The 26174-nt window shown below is 48.3% G+C and overlaps 1 protein-coding gene across 2 annotated transcripts in view; it reads left to right on the top strand.

Moving 5' to 3' along the window:
- Positions 1-26174, top strand: part of MARCHF4 (membrane associated ring-CH-type finger 4) — a 111593-nt gene that overhangs the window by 66698 nt on the left and 18721 nt on the right. Inside the window, exons 2-3 of one of the 2 annotated variants that reach the window (XM_030487915.1) lie at positions 6850-7005; positions 15763-15955. In XM_030487915.1, the coding sequence (XP_030343775.1) occupies positions 6850-7005; positions 15763-15955 (349 nt within the window). Of the gene's footprint in view, positions 1-6849; positions 7012-15762; positions 15956-26174 lie in introns of both variants that reach the window. The other variant, XM_030487914.1, reaches the window with a different exon arrangement.

Here is a 26174-nt window from a genome sequence, read left to right as displayed (position 1 = left end):
GTCACTCCCTAATGCGCTGGGCTTCCTGCACTGAGGACTTCTCAAGCCTCTTCCTCCTTCTTTCTTTTCTTCCTGAGTTTTTATTCCTTGTCTTCATTTCTCTTGAAATTGCGTTAAATTCCTTGTCTTCATTTTTCTCCTGCCCTCTAGAGCTCTTTAAGGTTTTAGCAATTAAAGGGGGAAAAAAGCTATCCTTTTTCTGCTCCCTGGCGGCTGGAGGGCTGATCTGTACAGAGGAGACTGTCCCTGCTCCTGCCTGCACAAGCCCGTTGCACTGTTGCTTACCGTGTGGGAAAGGTGGAGTACAGAGTTTGCCCTCGGGCTTTTTGAACGTGGCACACATTCCTGTTAATAAGTGGTGGGAATGCCATGGGGGAACACAGGCCTGTGGGGGGTCTTGCTTTTGAACATCGCGCTCAGAGGTGGCAGAGGAAGAGCCAGACAATTTGGTAAAGAGGGCAACCAGTGCCATGGTGCAGCTCAGGGCCCTTGTGGGGCTTCTCTGTGCTCTGCTGACCCAGGCACAGCCCTGGGATGGGGTCCGGCCAGATGCCTCTCCCCTGAATCCCTGGACTGTTGTTGGGCATGGGGGCACAGGGGTTTTACCTGCTGTCTGCCTCCAACATAGCTGAGCCTCCCAAGTTATCCACTTGAACAAAAAAACCCATCTTTTGGCTTAAAACTTGCTGATGCCCTGGTGAGCAGCCAAATGGGGTGATGGTCCCCTAGCTCTGCAGCGACAGAAAGTCCCCATGGGGATTAGTAAGGCCAAGAAAAAAAAAGTCTCCCTTCCTTCCCCCTTCTCCATCCCACTCCTAAATTCTGAGCTGCCATCTCTGGCGCTGTCTGTCCACCCATCCGTCTGTCCCAGCAGCAATGACAGGCACAAGACACTGCAGATGGGAAGTAGCAAAGATCACTTAAAATTCCCCTTGGCCATGGTAAAGCTGAAGGCTGTGGCGAGCAGCTGCTCAGCCAGAAAGTCAGGGCGCTTGTGGTAGCAGTGGGATGAATTTTCCTGTAGAAGGAGGCTGTGGAGCAGGTCCCACCCTGCCCGCTCGCAGCTGTGGCTGCAGCCTTTCATATTTTCATCAGAAAGGTGCAGAAAAAGCCTGAGCAACGTGGCAGCCTCAGTGCTCCTCACAGCCTCTGTGGGTGGAAAGGCAATTTGTGCTGTTTTCAGAGGATCAGGAGCGCTGCAGACACGATGGCTTTTCATACAGGATTTACTCTGGAACAAACGTTTGTCTCAGCTCAGGACCAATGTGAGACATATCACTCTCCTGACCAGCACCCATGTTTCCAGACATTACCAGAATACACCTGGTGGTCCCAGAGGGGTGCGTGGTGGTTTTGCTGGGTGCATTACAGCTGAGCAGCCTTTCTGCTCATGCCCAGCCTGTAGGCAGAGACATGCCTGTGTTTAGTTGCTAGATTAGTTATCACCCTATTAGAGAGAAGTGCCCTATCTACAGGGCTGCTAGAACAGCTAATACCCATTGAAAATTGCAGAAAACCACAAAAAAGCAGAACTGTGCCAAATACATCCATCTCAGAGCCTCCAGGCTGCCATGCCCAGAGGTGGCTGCTCACTCGTTCTGCCAGGGGATGAGGAGCAGAGATGCACAGCCTTGCAGGGGAGCTGTGGGATGAGTCAGTCCTGGTCATGGAGGTGGCATGGCAGCAGTGGTGGCATCTGGGGGTGGGAAGGAAGCTACAACAATTCTGGGTGGTGTCTTTTTGTAACCACTCGCATAGATTTTTCTATAGGTTCCCAGGTTTTAGGGAGCTGCCCAGTTGGTGGATCCCTCGCCAAGAAAAGTCTCTCAGCAAATTGCTGCCAAGACAGAGATTGGGGTCAGCACCAATCCAGCTCTGGCAGGGTTCCTGGGGAGATGCCATCTTACTACAGAGCCCCGTACATAACTGCGTCCTTTGCTGTTCTAACACCACAGGAGACATTAGCCCACTCCTCTCTCAGTCCACACTCTGCATCAATTTCCCACAATGCTGGAGAATTTAATGCAATATATATATATTTATAGATACTTATTTCATGCCCCTTATTGTCTGTAGCTGGTTGACTTGCACACAGGAGGGTACTCATGGGAAGCATTTGAGATGCTGATAGTAATGTCTATGTTTAGTTTAAAATGATGGAGGGACAGTTCTTGAAAGTGTGTGTGAAGACAGAGTGATCATTAGTACGTTTATTGAAGTTTACCAGCTGTGTAACAATGGGGTTTTCTTTGCCATTGGACTTCATTCCTCTGTAATTATGTTCCTAATATAGAAATAATTTGGCATTTATTTGCCATAATAAAACTTCCCATTACATTTAAATTCAATGTGAAGATTTAAGTGTATTTAGGAGACTCAGTTGAAGACCTGAAATTAAATATTCCCGGTTTCCTCTTCCAAACAAGACAAACTCAGATAAATGCTGGCAGATCCATGCATGCAGCTACTCCCGCGAGCAGTGGCAGCTGCATGAGCATATCCAGAGAGAGATGGTAGCCCTTGTGATGCAGACAGCTCTTTCAGCATCTTCTCACTGCCTTGCTCTGGTCCAGGGCACTGGTCCTATGGGTGATGCTGACGACTGATGCGCCTTTGTACACCTGAGCAGGGAAAACACACAGTTGAGTTAAAACTGCAGGTGTTAAACTCACCATCAGCCAGCCCGGTTTGCTGTACAGCTTACACTGGTTTTCAGATTTTTTGCTTTAATAGTTTTAGTAGCAGGATGTTGCTCTTTCCAGCTGAGGCGGTGCTCAGGAGCAGCCCAGGCAGCAGATGTAGGTCAGCACAGCTGGAGCTGGGACACACCAGAAGATGACATCCTGTCCCAATGACACGATTGTCCCCATGTTCAAAGGAGGCCGAGTGGGCAAATTTCCTATACTTCGTTTATAGTTAAAAGAATAGGCCTGAGAAACACATCTCATGAGTTCCTGCTGGTTTGGTGAGCTGCTGCAGCTTCGGTAGCAATGTGTGGATGGGCTCCCAGCACTGGCAGACAAAATGACCGGGCGGAACACTGACATCAGCACTCAACAGGGGTGACACTGCTCCTGACATCATTTTCTCCCTGGATGTACCAAGCATCAGAAGTGCACACTGACGATAATGTTTTTTTCCATCCTTTCTCAGAACTCCTCCCAGTAGGCTTAAAATAGCAGGGCCCAGATAATCATTAACCACTTTGGCACATTGCAATGGGCACAAATTGGGAATTCATAAGGAGAGGACAGAGCTGGAACAGACTCACACTCCCCATTCATCTCCATCTCAGGGTGAAGCCAGTTCAACCTGGCCTTGCCCTTGCTGCTCCTAGAGACCAGCTCCCATTACAGCCAGAAAGAGGGAATAATAGTCTATATAATTGCTTAATATATTACGTTTCCCAGAAGTAGAGTAATATATAGGGAAGAGTATTTCATCCATATGTTGAGAGGGTTATGGCTGAAGCCAGAGCAGCCTTTCCTTTTGTTGACTCTGTTTTTTCACCTTTGAAATGAACCCGAAGTTAGACTTGGATAAGAACAAAAAAAAAAAAAAAAAAAAAGGCAGGTGCCCTGAGTCCAGAGCCCACTTGGTTGTTTCGGGGAACAAGATGGTACTGAGCAAGCTGAGAATGAAGCATGCAGCTAGGGAACGTTTCTCCACTAGTTGCTGACGAAGCAGAAATGTTGATCCGAGTGATGGGATGTAACTCTAAAGGGAAAACTGCCAAAACAAGTGTTGGGAAGTAGAGCCTTCAAAGGGTCTTTGGAGAGCAGTCCCCAAAGGGAATTGGTGGGAACATTGTTGTTTGAAGCACTGGAGAATATGTTGGGCAGAGCTGTCTTCTGCAAACCTACAGAAATCGCCATGGGGATTTAATTTCCATCTCTAATTGCTGTGATCTGCACCTCATTTGGGGCTTACTTTTGTGTGCTTGTAGCTTTTAGCAGACAAATCCTTCATGTGCATCACAGCCGATGGACTGTTCCTGAGCTCACTGTACAGCCAGCAAGGAGGCTCCTTCTCCTTTACCGTACAAGGGATTTATTCCCTTAATATGCCCCTGGTGTTTATTTTTCTGCTGGTATAGGAGTAAGTGCTCATGTGTGTGCATGTGGCAGCGTTTTACAAATGCCTGCTGTGGACAGAATTGGGCTTCACAGTATGCAAAAATAGCTATGTGCCACACTCAAGGATAAAATATTTCACATGGCTGGAGAAAATGTGATAAATCAGGGTTTTGCTGGAGTTGCAAAAAATCAAGAAACTGTGGGATTCATCTCCACAGTTGAGTCCTGAGCTCTTGCAGGAGCTGGCAGGACTGCCTAGATTAAAGGGGACCGGGTCCCCTCAGCGGTGTAGGGCATCTACGGGCATCTCTTGGCTCTGAAGAGACAAGCTTAGATTTCACAGACTCATTCATTACAGAGCCCAAGAAGCCAATGTGAGTCCAGGCTGCAGCTACAGCTTTCCTCCTCTGCCTTTGCCTCAAGGTTGTTGCTCCTAGTTCCTACTCCGTTCTGTCCTATTCCTGATCCCTCATCACCGGCGCCTCCAGCTGCTCGTTAGACAAAATTCAGTTGTCTCACTCACCATTTTGAGCCCTGCAGGAGACCCGAGTGCACAGTGAGGGGAGAGGCAGGGACGCTGTAGAGCTGGGATGTCTCTGTGTTACCTGTTTGGTGCTGGCATCACACTTGTGTGCTGGGGAGTAGAACTGTCAAGAAAATAAAGTACCAGGGACTGAGATGAGGAGGGTAGACCAGAGGAAGAGAGAAGTGGTCCTTGTACCACACTAGCTCTTGGTGTGGAAGAGCTCTGGCGAGTGGGGGAGCAGTAGAGCTGTGCTGAGCCCTGGTCCCCCCAGTTCTGCATCCTGGCTGGCAGTACATGCTCTTGTGGGTTCCTTATTACACTTGTGCTTTCCCACCCTAATCCCAGCAAGGGGCAGAGTCATGCACAGCTGAACCTGAGCCCTTCACATTTCACCTCGCACTGGGAGTTTGAACTGCAAGTGTCAATACTCCTTCCCACATGCGCCCTTCTCTCCTTTCGTCCTTCCCTGCTTCCCTTCTTTTGGCTTGTCCTGTCACACCTTTTCAAGTGAAAAAGGTGCACGGATTCTACAACCCTCCTTGCTCCCCCTCTCCCTTTTCATCCCCTCCAGTGTGTAATGAAAACTACTGACAGGTAGAGCTGAGCCTGGTTCTGTAATGTAAACAGTTATTTACAGTTTTGCTAAAATTTCATGGAAAGTGATGTTTTTAGGTCACCTAGCTGAAGCAAATGAACTGATTAAACTGTTTGCATTAGGTCTCATAAAAAAAGTAGCACTCTTGCCCAGTGTGGTTCTCAGTTCCTCAGGTTCTCAGATCTGATGTGGTACTCTGAAAGTTAAGAGTTTCCCACCAGGGTTAGCAAGAGCAGGATTTGTTTTCCTAAGCCAAGGCAGTTGGATGGACAACTTACTGTGTCCAGCAGCCTCAGACACCGGGGTCTATTGTCCTGGGGCTCCATCAGTGGTAATGATGGGGCTGATCTAGGGGTGTTAGAGAAAATATCCTCTCCCCAACACTGAAACTATGATGCCAGCCTTCCCATCCCATAGATATTCCCATTCTACCTTTTAAAGCTTTTAAATCATGGAGCACACTACTGGGGTCTATACCGTGACTTTTAAAAACTAAGAGGTGGGGAGAAAAATGTAGTGGCTCTGTTCTTCCCTAAGTAAGTGATGGCAAATGGCTGTAAAATGAGCTCCTGAGCTTGTGTGTACAGAGAGGAATTCAGTCCCATGGTGAACAGGATGATAGCAGATGGATCAGAATAATATTGGTTTTCCTGGATACCCTGTTTAAAGCTACACAAGAAACAAGGGAGCAAGTCAGGAGGTTCAGTGTTTTGGCCACCATTCATAAATATCTGTGTCTCACAAGCCAGGACTCAATTTGTTCTTCATCTCGCTTGCTTCTAGGGTGGAAATAGCCAGCCCTATTGGCTATGCATCACTATGACTCACTTTCAGGACAGACTGTCTGGGGGAAGTAGGGGATGTGTGAAATTTGAGGACCTTTTCCCTGCTGGGCTATGGGTACACAAAGACCTGGACCCAAAGCACACACCTGCCACTCACAGTCAGGTTCATCCCTCCCAGTCTGGGAACATTAGAAAGGAGAGTCGTGTCTCGCACTGCAAATGCCCACTGCCTGGCAAGTCCTGGGAGGTACTGCATAGCGCTGGGCTTAGTCCAGCTCCTGGGGTAGAATGGCACCTCCATGGCTGGCATGAGCTAACCTGCACAGAGAGTCCAAGAACTGCCGTGTCTGTGCCTGGCTGGGCTCGAGGAAGCCGCCCTGGGCTGAGCAGGACAGCAGTCTGCAGCAGAGGCTGTCCCACAGCTATCCCCACACCAACCGCGCTTTCTGCAATAGGGAGCAGAGAGACAGAAACCTGAGCAGTGAAACAGTGGCATCTGGTTGCCAACAGAGCTATGTCCACTGGTTGTGGTCTAGTGTGGGTCCTCTGCTGTCTAGTAAGAGTTGTGCTCACCGATTTTTTCCTTCATCAGTGATATTAGGCATCTCTTATCTACACAGCTGTCTCCTTCCACAAAAGAAATTGTAGGACCCAAGTATTTGATACTGTTACATCCCTGTCAAACTCTGCTCACATCAGACAAGAATTATTAGAGGGAAAGCAGGTGGAGGCAGCACGATTACCAAAGCCAAACCGGGTAAAAAGGAACAAAGAGCAAACGAGCGGATGACAGAGCTTCTGCTATGCCAAGCCGTGCCATGCCTGTGGGAGGAGGGGAGCCTTGCTGATGCTATCTGTCTTTTCCAGGGGGAGTTGCTGAGCCCATGTCGATGTGATGGATCAGTGAAGTGCACGCACCAGCCATGTCTGATCAAATGGATTAGCGAGAGAGGCTGCTGGAGCTGTGAGCTGTGTTACTACAAGTATCACGTCATTGCCATAAGCACAAAGAACCCTCTGCAGGTAAAGGTACTAGAGACATTTCAAAGTCTATTTATTCTTGTTTCTATTTTTGTTTCTGGGAACAACTAGATTTTACCTTTGTGGGTCTACCTTCCCTGCACACACTGATCCCTGTGTCTGAGACACTTAGAAAAGGTTGCCAGGGGCTGGTCCAAAGCAGCTCCATGTTCTGCTCAGTGGTACCGGGGGCATCCCTTGGGAGTCTGCTCCTGCTCTTCTTGTCCTTTGACAATTCCTGCATTCACTTACCTCCTGTTGAAACTGCCAGTGTGATCACAATAGTGCTGTAACACCTCACAGCCCTTCAAATGTGCTCATCCCCTGGAGACCACAGGTATGCCATTGTCTCCAGGGGCAGGTGGGGACTGAGCAGTTACAGGATTTGCTACAACAGAGCACACAGTCTGTGACAGAGCAGTATCTTGAGGCTCCACTTGTCTATAGTTGTGCCATTAACACTGATCTCCTCCTGCTGAGCCTCCTCTGTGTTGGCATGAGGGATGGAGGAAGCAAATGGAGGGCTCTTACAGCTCTCCTCTCTAATCCTGCCACCCTTTTCACTTTACTGCTCCCCTGTGATCAAATACATCCTGGCATGGCACAAGGGGTGTTCACTCTGATGCTCTGGCCTCTCCGAGCCTGATTCTCAGTGGACATTTGCAGACGTGCACACAACACCTTGATGTGAGTAGCTGTGAAAGGTTTCAGAGGACCCACCTTCTTTCTCTTCCGAGTTCAAAAGCACTTGTGTTTTAACAAGCCCCACTGCAGGCTGGTAATTTAAAATCAAGATTCAGAATGGGGAAACCTGTGTGACTGTTAGAAATGGGATCAATTATCCTTAATAGCTATTGATTTATTGTGGGGGCAACACCTGAAGATGAATTAATTGCTGCATGGCTTTGCTGAGCACCATTAGTGCCTCGGACATAAGGAAGCACATTACATCTAGGCAGTACTGCTTAATTAGCATCATCTGGACTGGAGAGATAATTACAGCAGCATGCTGTGCTTAGAGATGGCGGTAATGTCTGTAAGGATGTTGGTCTGTCCAACATCTTTGTGGATCTCTTTGGCTCTCTGCTGATCGCTCTGCACTCTAACAGGAGGCAGGGACTTTGCCTCAGTTGTAGAGGAGTGGGGTGGAATGCAAGCTCTGCTCTCTTCTTCAGACTGCAGTCTCTGGCTTTTTCCAGGCCTGAGGTCACTAACCGCGGTGAGGAAACAGGAGCCCTTTAGGACTCCAGACTGAAATGAAGTAGTGAAATTAGTGTGATATCATGGGGAACTTTTGCTGGGGAGAAGGAAAAAGACTGCCTGCTCTCTGCGAGTCCCTGCAGCTTCTGATTCAATTTTCCATGTGCCCTGGGCTGGAGAGATCAGTAGTTTCATCCCAAGCCCCAGACTCAAGGTGTTTTAATTTCTTGGCTCTAGTAACTCACAGCAGATCGAAACACAGGAGGGGAAATGTGGACAAAGCAGCATTTGTTTATTTCTGGAAAGCTGGTCCATGAGTGCCCTAATGCTTCCTGAGTCTTAGATTGAGGGTGTGATGCTGAGCAGCGCTGAAGGTTTGTGGGTGCAGATTTGTAAGCATGTGTGTAGCCAGTCACTGAATGACCTCCAAATACTCTACACCTTCAGGTGGCTCAGGGCAATGGGTCAGTGACTTTCCTCCTGCTCCTCACTCAGTTAACATTTGTTAGAGCTATTCACAGACAAGCCCTCCTCCTACACACGTTTCAAAAGTCTGAGCAAAGCATTGGTCTTTCTGGGCTCCCCTGTTAGAAAAAGGCCTGATCTGATGGCCTTTGCCACGAACACAAGAACTGAGTGGCAGGAGCAACTCAGTTAGAGAGCTCAGCTCCAGCAGCAGGGGTCCCAGAGGACCATGCAGACCCAGGGCTCATAGGCTTCACAATGCTGACTTAGACTTCACAGCACTTTGTGCAGAAGCACTGAGAGGTTTGGGGGGTGGGAAGAAGCAACTGGAGTGAAAAGCCAGGAACAGATGCAGCATGTGTGGAGTTTCAGCTGTGTGCCCAGGCGCCCTGTCTGGTGCCAGCACAAAGGCACTTCTGGGAAGCAGATGCTACACTAGCAATAGTATGTGAAATCCTGCAGGAAGTGGCTGATGTACCAGGCCTCAACTTCCCACGAGGACTAAGGGCTTGGGCCGCCATAACCCATCACCACATACACCTTGTTCCTCCATGGCTCTCACCATCATCTGATACTGGGAAACGGACGCAGAGAGGACCCAGGGGGCTGCAATGCCCTGACACTATGTGCCATAACAATGTGTCACAGCATGTGCAGGTGGGAAGAGCATCTTTTCTGCTCAATCTTCACCCCACATGTGGATAACAGGGGCCACCTGGACATACAAGCATGTCTTTCAGTAAAGCAATAGTCCCTGGCTTTCTTTCTCAGGGTCTGCTGGAACTTCTGCCCAGCTTTATTCTTACTAGAAAGCTCTGAATTTCTCAATCACAGGTTTTAGAGGGCAAATGCTGTAGAAATTCATGGTTGTTTGTTAATTCCAGACCAACCGTCATATAGGCAAAGACCACACAAACCTCACCTCCTTGTCAAACTAAATGTGTTTGAGTGATGCTCTGAGCCTGGCAAGATTTTAACCAGCAACGTGGTGTACCTATCCCCTGTGTCCTCTTCCTGTGACAGACTGCTAGAAAGCCAAACCCAGGCAGCTGGCAGGCACCAGGCTCCCTGAGGCATGTCCAGTTGGTCCAAGCAGAGAAGCACACCCAACACCCACATGTTCCCCGGGATCTGCGTGTTCCTCTGCCCATGTTCATATCTGCTGCCCCATTTTTGGAGTGCCTAGAAGCACGGCATGGGCCAGATGTGTGCGGAGACTCGTGGCGTGGGCAGAGAAGTTACAGCGGGGGGAACATGGTTCATGCATAATTAACACAGATTCTTTCCAGCCTCCAGGCTGTTATGATGCTTCATACCAGAGAGAGGCCTTTAGTATGGTATTTTGGCAGAATGAATCTCTATAAATTAAAGCTCCCTGCTCCATCTCTGTATAGCAGGCATTTAAGAGCAAAGGTCTTAAAGCAGCAATGGGTGCAGTCGCAGTAAGAGACTTCTTGGCCTGCGCCTTACAGCAGGGGCTTTCTAGGATATCAGTACTGTAGCCTGAGTCTTACCGGATGCTCTGGCACATGAAGGAGAGGGTGTTTCATTACTGCACATTTCCATTACATGGCCCTCTTTCCTCCCTGCTGCCTTTCCAGTATCTGAATAAGCCACAGCATCTGTAAATGTACAGCAGGGAGGCTATCACAGTGGTAGCATAACTTTGCTTGATGAATTCATAAAAAGAAAAGCCATCCTCCAAAAGATAATTGAGGAAGATGGCCAGGGCCTCAGGACAGCAGCGAGTGGAGAGCCAGACCTAAGCAGTGCTGGGAATGGTCCACTCCAACCTTCTAGGAAAAACCTCTGCTTGCTTGTGATCCTGGGTCTGAAAATTAAATTGCTGACTAGCACAGCTCAGGATGTTAGTGATACGTTCTAAGAGGACGTGTCAGATACAGCAATAAAAATAAACTGAACTGCCTGAGGCAGGCATGGGGGAGCTCTCAGAGGAGTGCAGAGAGGCTTTTCCAGCAAGCAAGTTTTCTTTGCAAGCTGCTGCAGTAAGACATAGATATCTTTTGCAGGCAAATATCTGCCTTGAATCTGCTCATGCTGGTGCTTGGGAACCTTTGGAGACTGCTGATGCCAAAGAAAGGGAAATATGTATCAGGACTTAAATACTATAGTAATGACATTATTAATCTGTGTTACATTAGCAGTGGGAGTTTTCCCTTACAAGCCTCTTGAGGAGAAGCTCTGAAGCAAACAGGGAAACAGGTTTGTTCCTGTCCTGGTTTCAGCTGGGATAGAGTTATTTTTTTCTTCCTAGTATCTGGTGCAGTGCTGTGTTTTGGCTTTAGTCTGAGAACAACACTGATAACACACCAGTGTTTTAGTTGTTGCTCAGTAGCATTTACCCAGCTCAGGGACTTTTCAGTCTCTCATGCTCTGCCAGTGAGGAGGGGCAAAGGAAGCTGGGAGGAAGCAGAGACAGGACACCTGACCCAAACTAGCCAAAGGGATATGGGTATTCCATACCACAGAGCATCATGCTCAGGATATAAACTGGGGGGAGTTGGCCAGAAGGGAGCGATCACTGCTTAGGTCAGGCTGGGTATCGGTCAGCAGGTGGTGAGCAATTGTATTGTGCATCACTTGTGTTTTCTGAATTATCATTTCTCTTTTTTTTTTTTTTGGTTGTTGTTTCCTATTATTACCATCAGTATTGTTGTTATTTTTTCTATTATAATTATATTTTACTTAATTTCAATTATTAAACTGTTATCTCAACCTTCCTCTAATTCTCCTCCCCATCCCACCTGGGGTGGAGAGGAGGCAGGGAAATGAGCAAGTGCCTGCCTGGTACTTAGTTGTCAGCTGGGTTTAAACCATGACAGTCCCAGATACAATATGAAGGTTATGAAACAGTGCAAGAGAACAGGAGTGACATGATTGGCAGGCGCCAGTCCCAGCTTAGCCCCTGGCTAAGGTTATTCCAAATCTCAGACCTGGGCTTCAAAGAAACCCTTTCTGAGGCAATGGAGAAACTTGGGGAAAATCAGTCCAAGAGAGCGTTGTGGTTTTGCACATGCATGTCTGGGTGGTGTACCAAAGCACTCGGCCAAGGCGGGTAGTAGCAGAGGACAGACAGACAGCTCCTGAGTGAATGAGGACATTTCTTCATAATGGTCTGGAGGGATGGAGCCTTTCTCCAGTACAAGTGGCAAGCCACTGCAGAGAGCTGCTTGGGCATGCTCTGAAGCCATTGTTAGCCTAGCACTCACAAAGCTGCCCCTGTTATCCTGCAGGAGCCTTTAAAGCTTTCTGGTACCACCAAGTTCTTAGTTCTGCCTTGTTCAGCACTGGCAGGGCATCTATAGAGCTTTCTACCTGCCTAACAATCACATTCCTGATTGACAACCTGGGTGAGCTGCTGGCTGTTAAAGGTGCCCTTCAGTACAGCTCAGCAGCTACTTGGGACTCAACAGTCATTATCAGCTGAGGAAAGAAGGGCTCTGGTTTAGGTTTGCTCTCTCCCTGCAAGGTGGGATTGCTTGATACTGTGACCTTGCTAGAGTTCGAACGTTTGAGCTGGAGATCTGTAGGGAGGGGGATGTATCTGCAGCCAGGCATTCACACAAGGAGGTTTGGGGGTTTCAGACGTGCTGGTGAATGGACTCTGCAGCATAGCTGAGACCTTTCTTTGCAGCTCTAGTGGTGACCCAAGGAAAGTAGGGTTACCCACCAAATCCCTGGTCTGCTGGCCATAGTGATGGTGGAAGGAGGTTAGGAAAGCATGTGATTTTATAAGGACTGTTATGAAATCTGAAAGGCACAGCATTGTGATTAAGATGAGCTCCTGAGGCCACCAATGCAGGGATGCACCAGGGCCAGCTTCTGCAGCTGAAATTTACCCGTATGTTCCACCTCTGAACAGCTCTTGGACCCTTCTGTGTGTGCTCTCACTGGATAACATGCTTTATCCTCTGTCTCTCTCCTTTTCTTCTCTCTGTGCAAACTTCATACCCTAAGATGTGTATCAAAATGGAATTAAAAGATGAAAAATAATTACTCTGGTTATTGGTGGCTCGGGCTAGATGTGGGATGCTAAATTGCAGTTCTTAGGGTTGCCAGAGAGGAAATGCAACGTTTATTACTTACATTTTTTCTTTTTTTTTTCTGGAAAATATTAAATTCTTCTGCGAGCTGGTTATTTTCCTCAGTGTTCAGCTCTGACCCATTTACCTCCTTGCCAGAGGGTAATCACACCCCAGTGCCACCTCCTGAACAGAGTCGGGACTGCTGCTGCGTGTGTCACTGTCAGTTAGTGCCAGAAGCAGGGGGAGAGTCTCGTACCCCCTGGCACGGCTGACGGACTCCAGCCTCTTCATTATCACCACAGTGAACTTCCCGGAGCTGCTGCCAGCTGAGCAGAGTCAGGCAGCATCCCTGCCTGTGTTTCAGTCTCTCTGTTCCCAACCAAAGGGAGCAGGACTTCTTTGCACTCAAGTGTAACTTCTTTGTGCTCTGAGCCCCACCCCCTTTGACAGTATATTTAGTACTACACCTAAGCCTCTCTATCTCTGCAAAGCAGTGGTGCTGCTTGTTCATGGCTGCTAGTTGTAGAAAACAGCTCCTCCTTTTTCTGTCTTTAATTGCTACCTTGGAAAGACCCCTCGCCAACACAGGCCTTGCAGTGCGCCAGACAGATGGTGAGGAGCCAGTCCATTACCTCCTCTTGAGAGAGAAATGATGCAGAATGATTTGGCTGGCACAGGTACACATGGGTCAGCATGAGGGACCTGCAGTAAAACCTTCCACACAGCACCAGGCACCAGGCTCCCTTCACTCCCATCCCCTTGGTGTTTGACAGTTAGTGGAAGGGAAGATGAGGTCTGGGAAAAGCTGCAGAGGCGAAAGTGCAACCCCATGCACATAGCCAAGTCCCCTCCCTGCCACACGCCTCTAGTGCTGAGCTCTGAGCTGATGGCACCAGTTGTGGATTTGTCCTGCACTGGCTTATGGTGCTGTTGAGAACGAAGCTGAAGAGCTGACAGGAGGACAGCATAGCTTCTGATCCCACCATCAGAATTCAAATTTGGAGACAATGGGTGCTGGGTGGCCTTTACTCTGTCTTATGTCAGGAGAAGATTTCAGAGCTGTGCACCTCCTGTGGACTTCAGCACCCCTGCATCTACCCTTGGCCTATTTCAACTGACACCACCAAGCTTCCAACCCTAAGAGGAGGGCTGTTCACCATCTCAACTTCTTCATGGTACAAAGGGGTCAATTATGTGGCTGGATTTGGTGGAGGTGTGGAATAGGTCGGGCTATGGCAGAGTGGGAACAAGCTGTTGAAGGGATCACTCACTGGGCATCCCCAGTGCTTGGTTTTTGCCTTTGGCAGGGCCAGTGCCTGGAGCATATGGCAGGAAGAGGACTGGGGTTAACTGAGCCTGAGAAGGGGACTGGGCTTAGCTGATCCCAGTCCTGCTTCAGCAAGGAACAAACTCTCTCTGTGCTCAGCAGCTTTATGGTAATTTACTCTGTGGCCAACTACGAAATAAGCTGTTACCACCCACCTCACTGATGATGCACATCCCTGACATATGATTGGAGAGCTGACTGCCGCTGCAGGATGTAAGCCAAAGAGCAAGGCTAGCAGAGGCAGACACTTCAGCTCACCTCTGAGCCTAGCCGGGCAATCTCTTCCCAGTTGCAAGCCACAGACCTCAGCCCCAGGCTGAAGCTCTTGCCTGGGCCTCTCCAAAGGCAGCCCTTTGCAGGGGAGTGCATTCAGTTCAGGGGTTGGTCACTGTGCTGGTAGCAATGCATGCCTGTACCACCACAAGTCGTCTGTTGTACTTTACCCAGGTTTTAAAGTCCTCCCTACCTCCCAAAAACACTGGTAACTCCTGGTTGGCCTGTGTATTAAAGAGGGACCCAGCAAATGAACTCCCTTCTTGCCCTGCAAAAGGATGGGGCAAGGCTTGACAGGTGACCCTGCTGTCTCAAGGTATGTTTGACAAACATGCAGGGTGCTGAGGGCTTGACAGAGATGCAGGATGCAGCTTCACAGGGGCACTGAATTTGGGCTGAATCCAGGCTGAACATTTTCAATTCCTCTGAATCCTTTATACCTGCAGGAGGTTGAAGTCCGCCTTTATCCTTCTGCCAGTCCCACTGAGATTTCAAGGGCATGTATCTCGCAGCTAAAGGTGGCCTACATGCTTCGACGCCAGGAGAGACTGTCTCTCCCCAGCCTGTTCGCGCATTTGATTTCTGATCTGCAGGAGGGGCTACAGACCATGTCCCCAGGTCTTGTTAAAGAAAGTAATTTCTGCTCTTGGTTTTTACAGGGCAGTTCTCTCAGCTGTTTAAATCTGAGTGGGGAGGTTTTATGCTGGATGACAGAAAGGCTTAGGATATTTATACCATAGTTTATACAAAGCTGTTTGACATAGTGAATGGATTTGGGGAAGTTATTTCTATTTTTTTGTCTTCTGGGAAAGAGGCATTGACGTTTACCTTGGAACACAGCCTGAATGTGTCATCACCTAAAGACAGGGTGTCCTGACCACAGCAACTTGTGTTGTTTGTAGCAAGTTTTGTGGTATGTGCCTACCTAGTGCTGTGATCCTGTCAGATCTCACAAAGTGGCACAGAGCCAGCTCATGGGAGACTTCCAAAGGAAAGCTTGGCTCTCTGAGACAATTCTGTTGCTAGTAGGATGCCCTGGTTGAGGATGCTGCCTGTCCTTCTATTTGAGGTAGCAACTGAATGTCCTGGCTTGTGATGGCCACCACACACCTACTGTCATGGGGATATTATTTTTGGTGTCTTGCTCCCAGTCGATCCTGCCTCCCTCAGTTCTCTGTGCTTTCCTGGTGAAATGCGGGATTCCTCTCCATTACCTCCTTCAGCAGTGCTGTCAGGAAACATGGGGCCATGCACTGTTGAACAACTGCCGTGCTCCACCCCAGATGTGGACCAGGTAAAAGCACTTGTGCTCACAGGTGCTTTTTGAAATCTCCAAAACCACCACCTATGATGTAAAACAGAAATGCGTCCCAAGTAACTAATCTCTTCTCTTTTTCGTTCCTCTTTCCCCCTTGTCCCCTCTCCTCTCCCTGTTGCCTCCCCTTGCAGTGGCAGGCCATCTCTCTGACAGTCATTGAGAAGGTTCAGATAGCAGCAGCCATCCTGGGTTCCCTCTTCCTCATCGCCAGTATCTCGTGGCTCATCTGGTCGACCTTCAGTCCTTCGGCCAAATGGCAGCGCCAGGACCTGCTCTTCCAGATCTGCTATGGAATGTACGGCTTCATGGACATTGTCTGTATAGGTGGGTGATCGTATCTCACGGCATGGCCGAGGTCGCCCACCCGCTCACCCATGGAGAGGAGCGGGAAATGGTGTAGAGTCAGCCGGTGCAGCTCAGCTCATGTTGAGCCTCCCCAGCTTTCCTCCTTTGTGCTTTTGTGGCACCTCTTTTACAGTCCACTCTGCTCATCTGGGGACCCCCAGAGTGTCTCCTTGGCTGGGCAGGCAGAAGGACCTGCAGCAGCCCCGGAGAGAAACAAATCTCTCTTCAGGGCAAGAAGAAGGTGGGGAGGTCTGGGGGAGGCTGGGGATTGTCAGGCTTTTGAGAAACTCCTTCCTTCCTGGAATAGCCAGTTTAGAGACTACCCCATGGTTGGGTATGGCAGGGTCTCTCCACGTACAACTACTTGGTTCTCCAGCCCAGCCTCTCTGCTGGGCAGGGGTGGCTGCCCCTTCTTTGGCCCATCCTGGAGCTGCAAGACCCAACCAGCCCAGGTCATGGCCCAGGCTGGGGTCCTTGTCAGGTTGCTGGTACAGAGCAGCTCTGAGGACAAAGCTGCCCCACACTGAGCAAGCCCAGACAGCAAAGAAGATGCTGGCACAGGTCCCCAGCAGGGTCTCCCTGTGAGCTCGAGCTGTATTCCCATTGCAGGTCTGCAGGATGAGGGGACATAGCTGATGATACCTATGGGCACAGGCACTTGCCAGCCAGGCTGTTGAAAGAGTGATGGTTACCGTAATAGTCCAGTGAACACCAGCCACCTCCAAACATGCTCCTGAGCAGTGCCCACCCAAGCACAGGCCACCAGACAATGTCAGTTCAAGTGACCCTGCCAGGAAGCAAAGAGTGTCCCAGAGACCTCTTCGTGTCTGGGTCCTTCCATCATTCATATAAAGGCAGAAGGAGCTTCCCAGAAACTCAGTGGGACAAAGCAGTCCTCTTGATTTGGTGTATATATGTTTATGTGCCACTCCAGAGAGAAGGAGCACAGCCCCCAGTTCAGCCCTCAGGAGGAGCAGGGCTATATCACAGAGCAGCAATTGGTGAAATTTGGATAGAGTGAAAAGAAATTTCACAAATGGTGAAATTGGGATAGAGAAGTAAAACAAACCTAGAAGCAGGGACAGGGGTCTGGATTGCACACCCTAGTATCTGCATTCAAATGGCTCATCTGGGTTCAGATGGCATCAGCATCTTTCCAGCACAGGACTTGGGCCTGCCGAAACCCAGGCCATTTTCTCCCACTGTTACCACCACTGTGCTGACAATGAGATTTGAGCTTGGCTTGTAGAGATTATCCTGTTCCTTCATGAGGTGCTGGTGGAGCTACCACATATCTCCAGGAACAAAGGGTGGCAAAGGGAATGAAAGAAAGGTGGGAATCACCTACATGTTGGCACAATAGCTACTGGTGACATCCTCTTGCTGGTGGAATTGAGAGAGGAAAAAAATTTACCGTATATGTATGTGGTGTGCATTTGTGTTGCCTTGTTGGCAGAGGACAGAAGTGGAGAGCCCTGGGCTGAGTGGACGTCAGTAACGTGATTAACTGGCTTTGATACAGCTTCAAGAGCTGAGGGGAACATCTGTCAACAGGAGCTAAATCCTCCCACATGGCAGAGAACAAACCACACCAACCATGAACTGAAGGGGATCTGGGCAGACAGATTCAGATTGGAGGTTCTTTATTTCTTTCTTGATAATTTTTTTAAAGGTCTGGCCTTTATTTCTCTTTTCCACCTTCTCTGAGGGGAAGAAAAGTCCCTTTGCATCTCCACTGATGTCACCATTAAGCTTAATGCCCTAAGCTGGGAGCTATGATTTTTTTCCAGCCAAAGAGCAAGCAGCCATCCTGTTCCCAGGAACACTACAGAATCATGGCTAGGGCTGCCCCTTGGCTCATGGTCCTCCCTACACAGCTGGCAGTCCTGCTGGGCCAGGCTTGCCATCTTGCTGGCTTTCCCACAAACTCAAAAGCAAGTGGGAAGCATTACAGATGCAGTGAGTTACCATGTCTGTATGTGGCTTCTCTTGCCCAGCACCTCAGAGGTGACTCCACTAGTGCTGTGTGCAGCATGTCTGCTTGTGCTGCCAGGCAGCCCTCCCATGCTTGATCAGGAGAGATGATGTTCTGGACCATGTGAGCCTTCATATACATTTTCCTAGAAAAGCTCCCATTGTGCATGCAGCCAGCCCTCTGCCCCTGCTGTGCTCTAGTGTAAAACTTGCTTGTATTGTACATCAATACTCTTTGCAGTCCCAGCTGCTGCTGCTCTGGGGTCTGCAATGGAGGGGAAAGGAGCTCTGAGCCACGCTAGCTGAGAACTGGTGTTCTCCTCCTCCTCTTCTTTTTTCTCTGCCCAGGTTGAACCAAATGACAAATGAGGTCTCCCTGGAGAGCTGTGACTCCCTCATTAATGTGGTCAGGTCTTTCCGCTGAGTGACTTCTCTCCTGCCCTGCTGATTTCAGGGGGCTACACTAGTGTTAGCCAAAAGGCGGGTCTGTCCTGTGGAGAGGCCAGGCCAGATTAGACCGGCAGAAGGGGCTGATCAAAGGGAACTCTGCAACTGGGTTTAATTCCTTATTCATTTTAGCTATGCTCAACTGTGATGGATGCAGCAATGCCAGCTTCCTAGAAGACTTGCAGCATGTTCCTCACTGTGGAACAGCTATTTTCCCCCTCTTTATCCTTCTCCCAAACCTTGCAGCCTTGCATAGGGTTTTTGATCACAGTCAGGCAAAACCAGCAGCGAAGATTCAGAGCTCTGCTCCTGACTGCCAGCATGGCCTGAAGCCTCTTGTTACTCTTCCCTGGGCTTTAGTCCCACTTCTGCAAGTTCAGGATACAACCTCTCACAGATAATTGCAGTGACAACAGTTCTTGAACTACCAGGGTGCTGTCTGTGCATTTTGGTGTCTCCTCCTCTGCAGTCCAGCCCTTTTCCCCTTTTGCTTTCCAGCCTGTGGGTGAGTAGGAAAGATTTAGGAACTAAGAAATGCTGAGTGATGGGGAAAGAGCAGGTCATTAAGTGCGCTCAGTTTCTACCACACTTATTTTTTTCGGCTAGCGTAACACACACATTGTGCATTGCTTGGTAACAGGCTGTGAAGCCTTAGCTAGCAGAATGTTTTACTGTAGTCTACACTAATTGTATGAATTCCAATCATTCTTTTCCTCAGTTTGACCCCAGTTTTTGCTTTCACTGGCAGAGGAGCAGAGGTTTGAAAGACAAGCTATTTAATAAAGAGCAGCTGTACTGAAGCAGAGCTCCTCTGTAGTTCCTGCCAGTTCCCACTTTGGTTGTCCTTGGACGTCTCATGTCCAATGAGTCTCCAGCAACATTTGTCCAGGAGGCCAGTTTACACACCCTGGCACTGGAGGTGTTCAGTAGGACACTTCCTCTGGCACTGTAGATGACACCAAATATGCGAAGATACTGACTGTCATCAGGCAGGGAGTACACACCTAGTCAGAAACTGCCCAGCTGTTTTGTGTGATCTCCTCTCTACTGAGTCATTAAGGGAATTAAGTAGTAATTTGCCAAGACAGAGATATCTGTGGCAATTTGCATAGGCAATCACACTGCAGTGCTATTCTTTCCATTGTGGATTCAAAGGTGAGGACATGGATGCTCAATTGCATGTATAGCTCCCTAAGCACAGATCAGTTGGTGGTTCTTATCTTCACTTGAGCTATACTTGATCTGAAATGGTCACATCATCTCCAAGCTGAGTTCTCAAAATACGGCTGTTAACTCAGACTATTGATCCATGCATCAAAATCCAGGGGTCTTGGGTTTGACCCTCAGCCACCCACATTCAGTAATACACTAGTTTTCTCTGGACTTTGCTGGATCCTAGCAAGCTCCATGAAAACAGTTATAAGGGACAGACACCATTTGCTACCCCTTCTGCCACCATGGAAACAAAACCACAATCAAAGTAAGATGAATCTACTCCTCATGACCAGCAGGACAGATGGTATGGCCCCAAGTACTAGAAGCTACGTCCATCTGAGCAAAGTGCGCAAGATGGTCTTTCAACATTGTTCTCCCCCTTGCTCTCAGACATCTAACAGGAGGGCAGGAAGCACTGGAAAGGATTTTTTGGGATTTGTGGGAGTCTCCAATACTGGAATTTCTGTTAAGAACCTGTTAGAAAACACATGTCAAGAACAGGTTGCAGAGAGATGATCCCAGTTTGTGAAGGAGGAACAGACTAAATGCTTCTTGATATCCAGCCAGCCCCAACTTCCTTGATTTTAATCTCTCATGTCTGCTATCTCTGGTCATGTCTGTAGGAAATATGAGAGTTGGATTAAACTAGAAACTGCTAATAGTGCCAGCATAGGTATTGCTCTGCTATGAAGCCATCTACAACACAGACATTTGAGATCAGCAACCAGGAAGTGAATGAAAAATGAGATGGGGACTGTTCATTTGATTAACTACTCTCTCCATGGGTCCATGAGAGGTAAATCCAGAGAGGGATTAGCAGAAATGCAGTTATCAAAATGCAGAGATAAATGGAGTGAGCCTTCATAGGACTGAGTTACTGAGTAGTGAGAGTAGCTGCTTAGAGCTGGGCTGTAAATCTTGAGAGATACCTGCCTGTTAATTAAATGACAGTCCTTGGAGGGGAAAGGAGGAGTTTGCCTCTCTCTCTGCCAAAATGCAATTAGAGAAAGTCATAGTCTGTAGATTAAGGTGTCGTGTGGGGTCAGGAGGACAGGAAACCATCTCCCTTTAAGCAAGGAGGAACTCTGCCAGATAATGAGAGCATGTCACAGTCTAGGCTGAGGCGTTACCAGATCGGCTCCAAGGGGGAAGCGCATCTTGGGAAGGCCATTAGCAGGCTGCGTGCGCAGGGCCGTCACTGTGCCAACCTGCTCCTGCTCGCACAGGGGTATCCCTGTGGTTGGTATGCTGGGTGAGTTATCCCCAGTGATGCAAAAGCAATCTGATCTGCTTCCCCTTGGATCCCTGTCTGGTGGGGACTGTTGCTTTGTCCATGCCCACCCAGTCCTTGCTCTCTTGACTCACCTTGCCTTGGTGCTGACAGCAGTGCATTTTTGCAAGCAGTAAATCCTCATGCTCTTTGAAGCTTTTGCCTTGCTTTCCTTGGCAGCCAGTCCCTGAGGGTAGATGCCTTCACAACAGTAACTGCACCACAGCTCCATAGCATAAGAGACAGGCAGAGCAGGACCATTCATCCTGCCAACGATTTTTGTTGGCATACCGTGGCAATCCATTACAGATCAGGAAGTGTGTGCCCGCTGTTTTTAATCCCAGCTGCCAGCAAGAATAATCAAAAGCATCCAGTATGTCTGACGGCATCTCAGGACAACCGTAGGTAATAACATAAGAAATCAATAGCCAATTAAAACTGATCCACAGCATTTGATCTTTCATAGTGCAATGGGAACAGTAATTAATGGAGCTTCCTTGAGACAGTCACAATTCAAGCTTCCTGCCAAGACTAATGTGGTTTCATTTTAAATGAGTTTTTTTCGTAAAGGAAATGCCAGGCTGAGGTAGCCTCAGGGTGTTTTCTAGCAAGGTCACTTGGGCCCTCAGTATTCAAAGGATTTAGGAGTCCAAGCAAAATAAAGAGAAACTGAGAAATTAGGTGTCTTCGAGGTCTTGGTCTTCATCTATATTGATCTGATTCTCAAAAGGAAAGCAGGTGTTTTTGTTCGGGTCTGCATAGGCCCCAAGGTACAAAACAGGAAGAATTGCTACAGCAGCAGGGAATCAGTTTTGGGGAAGCACCAAGCCCTCACATTGATATCATGAAACCCTAAAGGCAGAGCACAAGGCGGAGAAGTTCAGCAAGTGTCTTTGAAGGAAAAATCTGAAACCAACAGACAGCAAATGTATGTGGCTTCGACGTACCTGCAAGAGACTTGTGAAAGTATGCAGAAGCCTTCCATTGCCCTTCAGCTTAATGCACTGGTTGCCATGCTGTTCATGCACTTCTTTCCCAGTTTGCCTGTAAACTGGAGCTACCAGGAGCTAACTGGAGTGACCAGATCCAGGCCCTATCATCAAAGCAGGCAGCTGGGATAAAGTCAGGCAGCCTATTCAGGGTTTTGTTGCACTGTGAATCCTGGTTTGCATACATTCAGCCACAGTGTGCATGCTTGAAAAATCACTGAGCAAATCATTGATTTATCAGCTGTAAAGGGGAAATAGAGAAAGGAACAGTCCCCAGAGGGCACGTCATGGGGCTCTGGATCCAGCTGGGCAGGGACCATCCCTGAGAGCAGTCACGGAGGGCCCTGTACCTGGGCCAGCAGCAGGAGAAGCGATGCTGCACAACTGATCAGCTGACTGACTTCTTGGCTGCTATCCAGGGAGAGCGGATGCTCAGCAAAGTCAAGACATGCCACCCCTCTGTTCCTGAAAGATGGCACCTATTTTTATCTAATGCTGCATTGATTATTCAATAAGACAGCAGAGTGGGACAGCCGGCATGTGTGCATGTGTGCTGCTTTCACCAGCAGGCATTCCTGCAGAGGCTCAGTGCACCTACTGAACTCCAGTGCAGCTCCGGCAGCTCTCTGCAGAACGATCATGTCGCTGCTGAGCAAAGAGCCATAGGGTTTCGACCTGGCTCTGAACCCCCTCAGTTCTTGCAGGGAAGGAGCTTGGCTTCCAGCACAGCCAGAGCAGCACCTTTCACACATGTCCTTTCAACTCCACAGTCCTTCACCACATCCATCTCTATGCAGTTTCTCACTGTTGCAACAGGGCTCCAGAGATGTACTTTGTCATGAATAACCATATGGTACTCTCTGCTCCAGTGGATCAATGTGTTTAGCATTTAATGAGGGCAACATAATTAACATTTTCTGAGGGAGAAAATAAATCCTTTTGCCTTGTGAACTGCATCTTGTGCTTTTGAGGTTGATATGTTATAATCAGAATGATGCTTCCCTATCACTAAACCCTATGCTGGAATCAAGTGCCTGGTGTCCATGGGTGAAGTTCCCACCCATGGGCAGAGGCAGAAGCACTCACCTGCCTGTCATAGCTTCTAGACTATGGCAGGAGATTCCCTCACTGGCAGCTGATAGGTTCTCCTGCACCAGCTGCATAAATCGTGCTGTCTAGTAAAGGATGGGAAAAGTCCTCAGCTCTGTGCTAGGCTGTGTTTTTACAACTGCCTTCTGTCCCATTGCTCCTCCTACTACAGACTCCATCCCTGCAGACACATTACTCCTGGAAGTGGGAGGTTGTGGTCCATGGCATGTCATTGTGGCCATAGCAAGAGAAGTCAACTCTGTAATCAAAGATGAGGCTGCAGGGGGTCATTCCCCATGCATAGGGGATGAGGCTGCTTTTGGTGTGTCACCAGCTCTGTAGGGAGCCAGGAGCAGAGGTAAGAAGAGATCAACACGAAGCCACATTAATCCAGCTCTGGGGTTGCTTCTTAAAGTAGTGACTGGTTGGTTCTTCTCCTGGAGAGATGGCTACCTATCAACAGAGACATCTGTCAGACCCAGACAAACAGTCTGTAAGCAAGAATACTGTAAACAGGCCCGTGGACTAAATTGCTAAACCTCTTCTGCTTGGAAGTTACTCCCTGAAGCAGCACTTTTCTTCCTGAGCCAGCCTGAGTCCTTCTGCCCCTTGGCAGAGCTGGATCCACAATACCTAAATGACCATGCAGTGTTCAGCAGAAGTTGTTCAAGAAGATTAAATAATGCCAGGGAATCTGTGCCCAGTAGTGCAGCCATCATTTTACCTTCTCAGAAGAGGTACAGCCTGCAAACAAACCCACAGCAGTGACATTCAGGCAGGGCTAGTGTGGAGCGGGCAATCATCACTACCTGCTGAATGCAGATAAGCCTGAAGAGCTGAAGGTCCAGGCATTTACTATGCCAAGTGGGACAATTCACCCTGCTCAGCCATGGTCGTATCATGGACCTCTCTGTGTCCTACAAGGCTCTTCTCCAGACCTTTGCTGCTGGCTTAGCCACTCTCAGTTCCTTTCACTGCTTTCATTCTTGTCAGCTCAGCACTGATGGATCCCATAGGTGTGTATGAACTCTTACCTGCCCCTTTCAGCCTGCATCAGCATTCACTCAGCTGGGTATCGCAGCCCCTAAAAAGGTCTTCAGATCTGCTGGAAGAAACTTCCAGAGCAGGAAGGCAAAAGTTTTGCCTTCCCAGAGATCATATCTAGTAACAGATCAGAAATGATAGACCCCTGTCCTCTTGGCTCCTACTGCCTTCCTTAATTTTGTGTAGTGCCTCTGTGTGAGAGGCGAAGACTTTTTCAGGGGAGAAGGTGGGGTGAGACCTATGGGGACACTGAGGGGAACAAACAAGAGAGGCCACAGCACTCAAGGTGTAAGGCTCCTGGAAGTCTCACAGGAATTCTGGGGTCTGCAATGGAAGATTTTGTCATGGCTCTGGAGGACAAAGCAGCCAAACACAGGCTGCACGATGGTGTGTCCCATTGTCCTGGCAACAGGCTGGCCAAAAAGTACCATGAGCACCTTCTACCTCATGTCTTTGGGATGCCTTCCTACATGGCAGAGGGGAAAGATGCCCACATCTCACTCCAACAGGAGAGTAGAAGCAGTCGCAATGCACACACTGACCTGCAACTTCAGAGGCACTCCCAGGTCCATTAATTTAGTCTATGTGCCTACATGACCCTGGGGGAAGCTCTGTTAAGGGTGATCTGTACTCACCTTTATGTTTGTCTTAACTGGTCCTTATTCCTCTTAGTGGAAGAGCACTTGGGTGGCTGGAGGGACTGGGCTCAGACATGACCTACATCCCTTAGAAAATAAAAACTCTGAAACTATTCCAATTTTTTCTTACAGAATTTCATTTGCTAATAAAAGCAAAGAGGGAGGCACTAGTTCTACCTTCAATAAGCAAATGTCATGTTTTGATCATTATTGAACAAAGCATTTAGATTTAGCATTTAGAGATGACTGCTCATGCTGAGTATTTTAAATTCAGTGTCAGAACTGGAATACAACACTTTAAAAAATTCAAGTCCAAATGAAACATTCTCACCTGTCTGAAAATATGTATTTATTCTTCTATTCTGGGGGACAGCGTGACTTTTTCAAGTCTCACTCCGAGAAAGTGTGAATCCAGGTTTCCAAACCCTGCACAAAACAGTGCTGTTGTCTAGCTTTGCCTTTAAAGAAGTGTCCTAGGAATGGCTGAGGATCTGGCATGACTCCACAGGTAGCGCTTTGGTGCAAGCAGCATTAGCTATTGGATGGGAAGGTTCAGGATGCAGACCTGGAGGATTGACTGCTGTGATGGAAGTATAGTAAAATGGGAGCCACATGTTTTTGATCCCTTCACCATGATTATCCACCTCCATGGGCTTCTGTAAGCGAATGTCTGGAAACCTGAAGGTAGAAAAGATCCATAAAATCATCCAGAGACCAGGGTGTGCATTTGGCCAGTGCTCCCTTCAATCTAGTTTGAAATGATTAGTTACTCCCTTCTTTAAAAGACCTAAGAGTATGTGCCATGCACACAACTCTTGTGCACAAAGTCTTTTGAAGATATGGAGTGTTGCTGTCATCTCCATTTAAAGTTTAGGGAAAGAAAACATCAAGAGGTTCTATATAATCCTAGCTCCACAACAAGAAGGGGAAACTTTAGGAGAGCAAGGGGTTATATGGGTAATGTCTCCAAGCCCTCCTATACTGGCACAGTTATGGGTAGACTCACAAGTGGGGAATGCTGCTGGAGATGCATGAGTCAGACGCAAGGCTGGTGTGCTGGTGGAGCTCTCATCTTCATTTATTTATTTGCTTTTTCCAAGAAGAGTCTCATTTATTGCTGCCTGCATAGCTAGAGACTGCCCTTTAATCCTCTGCTTTATCGTGCGCTATGAATTAAATACCACAGGAGTACAAAAGCCCTTAAGGGCACAACATCCATTTTGCTGTAGCTGTCTACGGCCAGCTGAGTTTACAGGAGTGCTTTTGTTTATGGTTTATCTGTTGCCTGAGCTAGGGTTTCTCTGGTTTTTATTTTACCTATTTTTCAGTGTTATTTTTTGGTTTGGTTTTTTTTATCCCAGTTTTGAGGCAGGGTGTAAAAGTGCTAGTCCAGGCAGGGCAGGATAAGGTTGTGGTGTTTAGCAGCCCGTATGCTTGCAGTGGAAAATACTGCAGCATTTCTAAAGCGATGGTGGTGTTTTGTGTGGTTCCTAGGGCCGGCCCAGCTCCTCTGTCACAGATGGCATCCTGCA

This window comes from Strigops habroptila, chromosome 5 (assembly GCF_004027225.2).
Source record: "Strigops habroptila isolate Jane chromosome 5, bStrHab1.2.pri, whole genome shotgun sequence".
NCBI classification, from domain to species: Eukaryota; Metazoa; Chordata; class Aves; order Psittaciformes; family Psittacidae; genus Strigops; species Strigops habroptila.
The sequence above is the reverse complement of the archived record's forward strand: the minus strand, read 5'-3'. Positions and strand labels throughout refer to the sequence as shown.